Source organism: Podarcis tiliguerta (genome assembly GCF_965153285.1).
Source record: "Podarcis tiliguerta genome assembly, chromosome: 13".
Taxonomy (NCBI): Eukaryota; Metazoa; Chordata; class Lepidosauria; order Squamata; family Lacertidae; genus Podarcis; species Podarcis tiliguerta.
In genome coordinates, this window is record NC_139546.1 from 31,343,112 (window position 1) to 31,355,689 (window position 12,578).

Sequence of the window (12,578 nt, forward strand, 5' to 3'; positions counted from 1 at the left end):
GGACTTCCTCTTTCTTTTGTTCTCTTACTTTCTTCTTATAGCTATTTTGCTGAATAAAAAAACCTCTTAGCACTGCCTTGCTGGCGTCCCAGACTACATCTATACTTGATTCTTTATTAAGATTCAGACTAAAGTAGTCTTTTAGAGTGGCTTTGGTCTTTACAATAACGTCTTCACTCTCTAGTAAGTGTTCATTCATTCTCCATCTAAACCCGTCTTGAGATATACCTTTTATTTCAAAGACTATTGAGTTATGATCGGATAGAGTTCTAGGTTGGATTTCACACTTAGATGTTCTTAATGTGAGTTCTCTTGAGATCCAGATTTGATCAATTCTGCCCCAGCTCTTATGTGGCTCTGAGAAGAAGGTGAATTGCTTCTCAATTGGGTGTTTATATCTCCAAATGTCTACTAGATCTAAATTTTCCTCTAAGTTGTTGAAGGATCTTGGCAGCTTCCCTTGATTACCTTTTTTATTGGAAGACACAAGAGTTACCCACTCTGGAAGAATGGCAGATGAAAGTAATGGACTACATGGAATTGGCTGAAATGACCGGCAGAATCAGAGACCAGGGAGAAGAGACGGTGAAAGAAGATTGGAAGAAATTTAAAGATTACCTACAGAAATATTATAAGATCAATGAATGTTAGAATGACATCAGATTGAATGTAAAGGGTTATTAGTAAAAAGTTTAAAAATTAAAAGACTTAATATTTTAAGATATAAGAAAATTAAGCTATATTAAGATATTAAAATTATGACAAAAATTAATCAAGACAAAGGGAAGGCATTTGCTGATTAAATATATGATTTGAAATACAGTGAAGGGAGGTTTGGGGAAGTCGGTGAAATAAGTTAATGCAAGAAATTTTGTGAAGATGAAATTGTTTTTATTGTTGTTTTTTGTAACTTTGTATTTTTTCTGTTGCTTTTTTAGTGTCTGCTCTTTTTTTTGTTTTGTCTTTTGTGTTAAAACTTAATATATATATATATATATATATATATATATATATATATATATATATATATATAAAAAGAGAATCCTTTGTGGGCCCTTACCTTATCATGCCACAGATAAGCGTGCCAACCAAATCTTGGGTCGAAGCCTTCCAAATCCAACAAATCTGTGTTTTTGATGACAATCCAATCCTTGACCCAGCACAAACACGAGGCTTCATAATATAGCTTCAAATTTGGAACTGCAAAACCCCCTCTATCTCTTTGATCTGTGAGTAATTTAAATCTAATCCTAGGCCTTTTTCCTTGCCAGATAAATTTAGAGAGTGTCTTCTGCCAATCTTTAAAAACTGAGGTTCCCCTGATTATTGGTATGTTTTGAAATAAGAACAACAGTTTCGGCAATAAGCTCATCTTAATTGCGGCCATTCTACCCGACCAAGAAAGTTTTATTCTGTTTCAGATGTCCAAGTCCTTTCATATTTCTTTCCATGTGCTTGTGTAGTTATCTTCCAATAAATTTATGTTCTTCATGGTAAGCCAGATTCCGAGGTATTTTACATTTTTAGTTACTTTGATCCCAGTCTGTAGTTCCAGGTGGCTTTTGACCTCTTCCATCATATTTTTAGTCATCATTTTGGTTTTTGTTCTATTTAGTTTAAAGCCGGATAGCTTTCCAAATTCCTCAAGCAGATATAACACTTTGCCGACACTATTTTTTGGATCCTCCAGTGACAACATGAGATCATCAGCATATGCTTTCAACTTATATTCTTTCACTCCTATTCTTATTCCACGTATCTCTGAAACTTTCCTTATCTTATTTGCAATTATTTCTAGCACCATAATAAATAAAAGCGGTGACAGAGGGCACCCCTGTCTTGTACCCTTCGAAATTTCAAAGGAGTCTGTTAAGTTGTTATTAATAATTAATTTAGCACTTTGTTGTGAATAAATTGCTTTTATTCCTTCCAGGAATGTGCCCTCTATCCCTGCCGCTTCTAAACACTTTATTAGAAAATACCAGGATACATTGTCAAACGCCTTTTCGGCGTCTATAAACATTAATACCGCGGGAATTTCATTTTTACATTCTAGGTATTCAATAAGATTCATTACATGTCTTATGTTGTCCTTTATTTGCCTATTTGGTAAAAAACCGGCTTGATCCTTATGAATAAAGTTGACTAAACATTTTTTAAGTTATTTTACATACAATACATTCAAACATAGCATTTTAAGCATTTAAGAGTATATTTTTAATGGCCCTCAGACTATGTCATATGTAGTATGACTACATTGGTTAAAAAGAAGAAGTACATTTTCATGTACAATTTTCCATGGAGGGGAAGGCTCACAATGGCTACTAGCCATCATAGAGGCTTTGTGCTGCCTCCACAGCTGTAGACAGTAGGCTTCTGAATACCAGTTGCTGGAAACTGGAGAAAGAGAAAGTGCTCTTGTATTCAGGTCCTGCTTGTGGATTTCTGAAAGGCATCAGCTTATCTACTGTGAGAACAGAATGCTGCCTAGCTGAACACATCTTCAATAGCTTCTGGCTATAAATGGTTTATATATTTGTAATATAAATAAATTACAATTGAAGAGTGAGAATAGCTACCTTTTTTGTGAAATAGGTAACTGTTACTCCAACAGTAGGTCCGTAGAAGCAAATCTAAGGTAGGGTTTGGGGGCAAATTGAAACAGGATAGTTCCATTTCAACTCCATTCCCCATAAATTGAGTGTGGAATGTTTATTTAAGACAGCACCTATGCTTGAATTCTCATGACATCCCCTTCACCAGCATTTCCAATAATCTCTATATAAGAGCTGAATGGATTTATTGCTTTTCCCTCACTTTTTTCTGTTTATCAGTTGTGCCTTGCTGTTCAACTCTGGCTTAAGCACAATAATGTAACATTTAGGGAAAAATATGCAACCCAGTAATCCAGCACTGGAGGATAATATGGAGAAACTCTCCACAGCTACCATGTATTTCCCTTTGGTGCTTTGATAGGTTGGAATGAAGGTTAACCAAACACTGCAAAACACCAACATGCTGAAAGTGATAAATTTGGCCTCATTGAAACTGTCAGGTAGTTTCCTGGCTAGGAAAGCTACAAAGAAACTGACAATGGCCAAAAAACCCATATAGCCCAAGACACAGTAAAACATGACAGCTGAACCCTCATTACATTCCAGTACTATTTCCCCCATGACTGAGTGCATATCTGTATCTGGGAATGGAGGGGAAGTTCTCAACCAAAGAGTACAGATGCCAGTTTGAACGAATGAGCAAGAAAGGACAATCGAATTTGACAGTCCTTTCCCCACCCACTTCCTCATCCTAGATCCTGGCTTGGTTGCCATGAATGCCAGAACCACAGTGATGGTTTTGGCCAAAATGCTGGAAAGGGCCACAGAGAAGACAATGCCAAATGCTGTTTGTCGGAGAAGGCAGATTGCCTTTCCAGGCTTTCCAATGAAGAGGAAGGAGCAGAGGAAGCAAAGGAGGAGGGAGATGAGAAGGATGTAGGTCAAGGTGTGGTTGTTGGCTTTGACTATGGGGGTATCGCTGTGCTTCACAAAAGTTAAGAGTACTAAGGTTGTGAGGAAGGAGAAAGTAATAGCTAAGGTAACTAAGCTGACCCCTAAATTCTCTTTGTAAGAGAGGTAGCTTGGAACTTTGGGAATACATTGAGTTTTTTCCTTATTGGGATACTGATCTTCTGGACAATTGGCACAGGCATCCATGTCTGGAAAAAAGAAAAAGAATTATTTAAAGTACTGTATTTTAAATAATTATTTAAAGGTGCTGACCAACATTTATCTAAAAAGCTGAATTGTCTCATTTTGTCTTCTTTTAGTCCTTTGGTCAGCTGCAGTAGAAATGATGCTCCACATTTCTAAAAGGGAGTGAGAGCATTGTTGTTGCAGTTCCAAATAAATCTGTGGATGATGTTGAAATGGTATACTGTACATCCAGTGTCACACAATGGTTAGTTTTGGACTAGGAGCTGGGAGACCAGGGTTTAATTCAGCATTCAGCTACATAGCTTCCTGAGCCAGTCACTGTCTCTCAGCATATCCTCGATTCTTGTGAGGATACAACAGAGATGGATGAGAACAGTGAAGACAATCTTGAACTCCTTGGATTAAAGCTGGGATATAAATGCAAATCATCAACCTCATCTAAATGTTTTTTGGACATTGTTGTTGTTGTTTAGTTGTTTCGTCGTGTCCAACTCTTCGTGACCCCATGGACCAGAGCACACCAGGCACTCCTGTCTTCCACTGCCTCCCGCAGTTTGTCCAGACTCATGTTTTGGACATTAGTAACTCCCTAATTTAATAAATCCCATTAATTAAATAGGTTGCTGAGGTATGCCAAAACTCACCTCAATTAAAAAAAACAACAAATACAAATCTCCATTAACTTACTAAAAAAGAAACCATGTCCCAAAATTAGAAAAGAGAAGATAAAGTTTTGGTCAAATTTTCATGAGTGTTTTTTTGGGTTACTGTGCTGATTTGACTTTCTTGGGGACGGAAAACCCTGTCTTTGCACAAAGTGGTCAGCTTTTGGCAATGTTCTTGGATACCCAGGCTTAATGAAAAGCCAATGGTATCTCCTAATGCACTTTTAAAGAAATGGGAGCAGAGGGGTTTTTTTAAGGGAAATGTAAGAACTTCATGTAAATACCAAACCAGTGTTCACAATATTCTCAGGTACTTGGGAACGATTCCCCACTGCTTCCTGTGTTTCAATGAGTGACAGGAAAATGATGTAATAAGCAGAGGACAAATGTTTAATGGACACACCACCCTTGGCCACCTCAGAATTTTAAGGCTATTTCAATCCCACATCAACAGAAAAATATGAAGACAATCATGATTTTTTGAAAGAAGTCTGCAAGCATTGGAAGAAAACTTTTCATGCATTACAGGCCTGCTTTCAGTATAGCAATAGTATGAAGACCTTGGAAAAGAAAAAAGAAAAGGGGGAGGGGAATACCCACAGTGAGAAATTTAGTTTTCATTTCTACATTTCTTCATTTAACAGGAATAAATATTTTTACAGGGTTTTTTGGATTTCCTGGGATATTGTATGTGAAGTATTCACAAAGTGCCCTTCAAATCCAAATGTTGGTATGTTCATTTAATTTGTGAATTTTAGTCCCAAGGCCTCCTGGAAGGCCCATGTACATTTTCTTGAGTTTTCTGTCTGCTAGCTAAAGGGCTCTTGTTCTAGCAGATCAGTGAATTTTATCGTTGCTCAGCAGAGGAAGCCAATGCAACAGTTGCATCAGGGCAACTTCACTGCACAACCTTGTGCAATCTATTGCACAACAAAGTAGTGAGCAACCTTCTCATGCATTCTCTTGTGCAGCAAAGTTCTACTGGCACAAAAACACCGTCTGGTGGAACAAGGGTGACACTATGGGACTTTAATGCTACACAGCATCCAAACCATAATGTCTTTAAAAGTGATAATTTGGTTTTGGGGGGCGATTGTTATTTGTTTTAAATCTGTATTGCAGACTACCTTCATATACATTCAATGGCCTACATATACTCCAAAGAAACATCCTGTGTTATGGAATTGTATTGATATTTCTGTACATTATGCCTCCTACCTTTCCACTTAGAGACCATTCCTTCTGGACATGGAGCACAATCGTAGCAGCAAAATTTCTCCCCTTCTTTCTTTTTCCTGCTGTAGCCAGGATAACAGTTGTCATTGCACATAGAAAGGGGATACACCTATAGAGAAACATCAAAGTGGCATTTGCAATTACAAATTAATGCTCCTCATTCATCCACCTCTCCAACAGCTAGCATATATGAGGGGGAGAACGTGGATGAGCCCTGTACAAATGCCTTGTGGCATTTGCCCAAGCCCTAAACAGCCTCGGCCCTGTAAATTGAAGGAGCATCTGCACACACATCATTTAGTCTGGACACTGAAGTCCAGTTCCGAGGGCCTTATGACAGTCCCCTCACTGGGCAAAGGAAATTACAGGGAACCAGACAGAGGACTTTCTTGGTAATTGCACCCACCCTGTGGAACACCCTCCCATCAGATGTCAAACATGAAAACAACTCCACAGCCTTCTGAATACATCTGAAGGCAGCCCTATATCATTGAAGTTTTTAATATTTGATGTTTTGCTGTGTTTTCATTATTTTGGAAGCCACCCAGAGTGGTGATGTCTCCCACTTGCCGCTGTGGGAGATTTAAAGATGTGTTTATGGGCATGTACAACCCTTTCTGTTGGCTTTTACCAAAATTAAAGCTGGAATGTACTAAGTTCTTTTCAATGGCTTACCAAAAATGGCTTACAGGACAAAAATTGGTCACAGACACAAAATAAACAGGCAGCTATATTTCACCTGATTAAAACTTTGATGCCACACAATTTGATCATCATGAATGATTAACTCTTTGCCTGTCGGAGCCTGAGGTTCCAGTCTTCCAACTTTGAATCTAATTACCGACCCATTAGGAGAAATCAACCAGTTTGTAATGTCAAAACCTACAACTAATTCCCCATTCTCATCAAAGCACACAGTATCTCCAGCACTGTTGTTGAATGTGAAGCCTCTGAGAAAGTTATGGATCTAGATTGAAAGAGAATATAGAGAAAGGGACTATTAGGTCCGTCTCCCATTTTATGTGGACAGCACGTGTGAGAACTTTATAGTACACGAAGCCACTTCCCTCTGTTGGCTCCAAACAGGAAACTAGTTATGTTTATTTACAAACACACAATCACACAAATAAAACAACCCTACCTTATTTTATCATATGGTTGGTATTTGTTACCAAAATGAATTTGAAAGAAAAAATGAAGATTGAAATGAAATGAAAAGCACAAAAATAGTGAGACTATATTAGGCAGATATATAAGCCCTTTTATTTTCTTATCAAAAGCTAGCTCATCTTTCACTTTTACATGAGTTACAGTTACCTGCCATGATTGAACTTTCTGAAAAAACTGTTTCTCCCCTTCTATCAACCTTCTCTCATTGGGGCTGGATTTGTATATGGCATGCAAGGAAAGTGCCACTGCATGTACTGCATTGTAGACATTGTAGCTGTGTCCAGTCATGCTCATTTCAAATACACTTCCAGGAAGACTCTCCAGGTTCTCTTCCCCTGTGCAGGTTTTCTTCTGGTTCTTCTCTTGGCCCATAGACATTTCTAGTGAACAGCTGAATGCCTGCTCCCAGAAGTCTTGGATAAAGCCATCTCCTTTTTCCCAGGAGGGTTTTAGCAACTGAAGGAACTTTGGGAATCCTGATGGCTGATTTGAGTGAGCTGTGAAGGAAATGGTACCATGAAAGCTTTGTAAATCCCAATCTTTTTGAACAGAAAGTGATGCAAAATCCCAGTGAGATGTAACAATCCACACTCTACCCAGAGGTGGCAAAGAGAAGAAGGGTGCTGCAAACAGCAAAAATCTCAAACCTTGAAAAGATGGAGGTTCTCCATATACAAAAAATACTTTAGCTGTTGCCTGAAACGCAATGGTATAGCTTTCAAAATGCTGTACAGCCAAGTCTATAATTTCATCCAGATAATTCCATTTTGGTAGTCTTAATATGAAAGAATAGCAGATGCCATTTTGTGAAAGCATTGGCACAATTGTTTGTAAAAACCTGTCCCCTTTGTCATCATCCACAGCAATGAGTCCAACCCATGTCCATCCAAAATGCTGAAGTAAGCGCACTACTCCTATGTGCTGGTGGGCTTCATTTGGGACCATCTGATACAAAAAGGGGTATTGCATTTTAGCATGCTGTCCTGGCAGAAATGATCCATAAGTGAGCTGGAAGGAAATTTATAAGCATTATTCAAATGGATCCCCAAAACATATTCTATCAACGTATTTCAGTGAGTCCTGTAGGCAATTGGGTCAAACAGCCTGTGGATATTGAGAGCAAGAGGAGCTGCAACAGTTGGCTGTTCAATTGTTGAACTGCTCTTATATCCAATGTTATTTAATATTGCAGAACCTTTCTTCTGGCTAGATGTCATTCCATCCCAATGCTTTGAGGCAGGTATGCTGGTTCCCTCTTTATTTAAGGGCATGTACCTTTGATAATCAGGAGGTAGGATCTATAGTACATGTATTTCTGTTCTGTAATTTATATGGTTTATATATGATTGATTGATATAGGAACATGTTCTATTCATCACAGTGTCAAAAACATGATGACACGTGAGAGGAATACAATGACCTAAGGAACAATAAATCCTTATGCAGTAAAAACAAACAATTTATTTGTCATTTTCCAATTTATAGTGTATAGAAAAATAAAGGGGACAGGACAGCAGAACATGAGCCACTGTTTCCAGATTACCATCTCCACAGGGGCAGAGTCGTTTCTCAGTTGGAATCTTTTGGTATCTGCCTCAAGTACGGCAGAGGGCATCACATCCAATCTGGCCAATGTGAAGGCACATCTGTATTTTGGGATAGTTAATTTATACAAATATGGTGCCAGGGAATCAAACTGAGAAGGGGGGAAAAAGGCATACCAAGGACAGAATTTCTTTATAATGGCCGGATTGTTCTGTTGCTCTAAGTCCTTCAGACACTGTCCAATTAGCCTTTTTGCTTTAATAAAGCCCGTCATGAGAAGCTGATGTGGGTGTAGTCCACAGGAGAGGTGTTTTTGGTGCACATTTTTAAAGCAACCCACTTTTGTGGGGGTCTTGTGTCACTAAGGGCAGTAGACTGGGTGGATTTAAAATTAGACGGAGCCAATAATTAAGAGTTCTTTGCCAGGACTGAGTTTCTACAGAGGGAAAACTTGCCTCCAGTCATAATGCTGCATTCGGGACACAGGGTGGTACAGAAAAAATCTGCCTTGAAAATTTGGATTGGACAGTTTCAAGAATTCTACAATGATTACCCGTCCAAATTTGGGCCCCATAAAGTATCTGCACCAAAGATTTGGCTTGAAAAACTTCTAGGGCAGCTGGGATGTATTTGCCGCCCTCCGTATGGAAAAAAACAGGACAATATCTTAGCACTTTGGGCTGCTTTTTCTGTAACACATTTTTGGTGTACATCCCATGACCCCGATGACTGGAAGACTATGCCCAGGTATTTAAAGGCTTTAACCTGCTCAATTGGATAATGGTCCATGCTCCAGCTATGTGATCTATGTTTCCTTGTGAAACCCATGACTTTGGTTTTCTGATAGTTTACCACCAGCTGTTCTCTCCTGCAGTATCCTAAGAATTCTCCTATCAACCTTTTTAGGCCTATTTTTGTTCAGGATAGGAGAACCGCATCATCAGCATATAAGAGCACTGAGATTGGTTTTGTGGCTAATTTGGGAGCATGAAACTCTGGAGATGTTAAGCTTTTAACCATGTCATTGATATATAGGTTAAATAAAGCTGGGGCTAGAATGCAGCCTTTCTTAACCCCCTTGGTGGCTGGTACAGGGCCTATAAGTTGGCCATTTGTGGAAGATCTTATGTACAGCACAGTATCTTTATATAGGCCATTAATCAAAATTAGTAATCTTTTATCTATACTGGATGTATTCAATTTGGCCCAGAGTCTTACTTGTGAAATTGAATCAAAGGCAGCCTTCAAGTCAATGAAGGCTGCATATAAGACCCCACAGGTTTTCTTGGCGCATTTATTGATGAGATTTGCTAGGACAAAACAGTGATCTATGGTAGATCTGCCTTGCCTAAATCCAGCTTGCTCCTCTGCCAAGATAGTCTCAGCGTCCATCCAACTAGTTAATTTGATATAGAGGTGTTTTACATATAATTTTATGCCAGGGGCCTTTTTGTTCTTTAGCAGTGCCATCAAATTCTCTACTTCCTCTATGGTTACGGGTGGCCAGTGAGGTGAAACCTCTGATTGAACGCTTGGCTTGTTAAACTGAGCTTCCTTATTATAAAACAATGATTGGAAGTATTGGATCCACTCTTGGGGTTCAACAGTACAAATGAGTCCGTTACACTCCTGTTGCAGTCACATTAAAGCTTTTTTACCATTACCATTACTTGCATTTACAAGGTGTATCCAACATCTTATACTACTAGTGATAGACCAAGAATATCAAATAACTTGGCCCAAAGTAGTTTCTAACCAAAATATCACGGGTAACTACTGAAATCATGATGGTGTGCCACAGTTGTAAAATCACCATAGCACCACAGCTTACCTGTGGAGTTTTGTGGATTGCTGAAATGATGGCCACATTGACAGAGATCTCAGAAAGACATCCTCCAATGACAGCTATCAGATTGTTATGCTTGTGACACTTGAAGTTGGGGACAAACCTATGTTGTGCAGAAAGCAGGCTGAGGGTGGCCTTGTAGGTCATCCTTGCAGTGTAGTAGCTATTAAGAATGCTGAATCCCAGGGAGAGATTTGATAAAATATTGGGACTCTCGTTGATCTCTTTTACAGCAAATGCCAAGGCCAGGATGTGCTGGTAGTTCTTTGGCACTGAACTGTAATGAAATTTAGAGTTGTTACAGCTGATAAATAAAACAATTGTTTTGGAAGCAATAAAAAGGCATTTCTATAAAAAGGTGTTCCTATTCTTCAGAACTGATCTTCAAGAATAAATGACTTGTAGAAAGGTCTCTGTGAATTGAAATCAGAGGTGTTGTATGTACCCTTGTTAACTATGAAAATACTTAAATAAAAACAACTATATAGTCAAGAATGTGGTGTAACTTTAAAACCTTAGAAGATAATAGACATGATAAATAAAATATTTGAATTGAAATGCTGAATTCTTAAAATGTTGATGGTTCATTCTACTTAATGAGCTTCTATGTGCACTTATTGGATTTACTCCCTTTGCCTAAAAACAACAAACAATAAGCCCAAGGTAGATAGTCCATATATAAACTATGACATGCCTCCTAACCTTTTAAAGGAAATGCTGAGAAGAAGGGAGATGTAGAGTGAAATTTTTTTGGCCATCTCTCCAACAACCTATTATTATGAATATTATATCACTCAATACAGTGATACCTCAGGTTAAATACTTAATTCGTTCTGGAGGTCTGTTCTTAACCTGAAATTGTTTTTAACCTGAAGCACCACTTTAGCTAATGGGGTCTCCCGCTGCCACTGCACCGCCGCCATGCGATTTCTGTTCTCATCCTGAAGCAAAGTTCTTAACCCAAGGTTATATTTCTGGGTTACCGGAGTCTGTAACCTGAAGCGTATGTAACCCGAGGTACCACTGTACATGCAAGAAGCTGAGAATCACTGTACCAAGATGAATATGGGTCAAGCAACTGATATGGTCCAAACATATAAAAGAATGAAGAAAAGAGAAAGAGGATAAAAAACTGAATTCTTACATCGGTTCATAAATCACAATCTGTGTAGGCTGTTTCATAAAAGAGAGGAGATCATAGAGGTAGAATACTTGAGAAACAATTTCACCAATGAGAAGGTCTCCTGACTGGTAAAATTTATGAGTAATGGGAAGGGGATCATCATATATGCTGCAATTAATGGAATGTTTCTTGCATACGGCATGACATAGTAGTGCTAGTAGCAACACAATGACCAACATGATCCTGTTGATAGAATACCTCTGCCAAATCCGGGCTCCAAAGTTTTCCTCTACAGAATTTGACACAGTTTTTATCAGGATTGCTACAAACTGACTTGAATGGTGGATGATTCTGTTACTTCACTGATCTTAGGGAATTTGAGAACCACTGCAGGTAGTTAATAATGGCTCTTTTCCACGAGTGTCATTGAACTATGTATTTCCTTTGGTTGCCAACTAAATGATGTAACTAAGCTCTCACTTATATTAATGGGACTTAAATTGTTTCAGAGTTGTCTGATTGATTTAAATAGGATCTAAGGTCAGCAACATTCAGGATCAAATCATTTATTTCTTCACTCTTCATCTAATGGTGAAAAATGAAAATGGAGCAATGCTTTAGTGTGCAAAAGTGGGGTAGAATGGTATAGCCGTTTAAATCAGTTGTTGCAAAAGAATGTAAGGTGAATAGTTGATAAGCAGGTTGCATTTTGTGTGTGCGTGCTAATGAATACCTAGTCAGAATCTGGGATTAGGAAGACATGCTGGTCAAAGAGAAAGGTTGAGAAGCATAGATTTATTTGTTTTAAGTATCACAGCAGAATCAAGTTTTGGTACTGTATATCTCAAGATATATATATAAAAATGAACTTAGAAGCGAGTAACAGAACCCAGTTCTTACCTACATCCCATTCTGAACATAAGGGTTTTATAGCATTTTTCAGATATGGATAGTTGATCTTGCTAATAGGCTCTGAATGTCAATTGTGCTAGAGGTTGCAAAAACCCATAATTTTGATAAAGTTAAGGATGATTATCACATCCCCAGTGTGTTGGTGAAGTTGTATCATGCATGAGAAAACTACTAGGAATTTTCCTTATTAGAGTGATACAACTATTATTTTCTCATTTTAGGTATAATTAGTAGTATGTGGCACTTCCCCAGCAGGTCCAAGCTGCCCGTCTCCAGATCTAGATATAAGTTTTTCCATGTATCTGCTATACATTTTGGAAAGTTGTTTGTTTGCTGTACATTTGGATGAGATATTCTAACCATTTTTT

At 38.3% G+C, this 12,578-nt stretch overlaps 1 protein-coding gene across 5 annotated transcripts in view; it reads right to left on the minus strand.

Moving 5' to 3' along the window:
- Positions 1–2,272: 2,272 nt before the first annotated feature.
- LOC310663466 (vomeronasal type-2 receptor 26-like) overlaps positions 2,273–12,578 on the minus strand; it is a 30,024-nt gene continuing 19,718 nt past the window's right edge. For all 5 annotated transcript variants that reach the window (XM_083411307.1, XM_083411308.1, XM_083411309.1 and 2 more), the window contains 4 exons: positions 6,932–7,792; positions 6,354–6,581; positions 5,597–5,723; positions 2,273–3,715 (listed from right to left, as the gene is read on the minus strand). In XM_083411307.1, the coding sequence (XP_083267433.1) occupies positions 2,814–3,715; positions 5,597–5,723; positions 6,354–6,581; positions 6,932–7,792 (2,118 nt within the window). In that variant the 3' untranslated portion in view covers positions 2,273–2,813. The remainder of the gene's footprint in view (positions 3,716–5,596; positions 5,724–6,353; positions 6,582–6,931; positions 7,793–12,578) is intronic.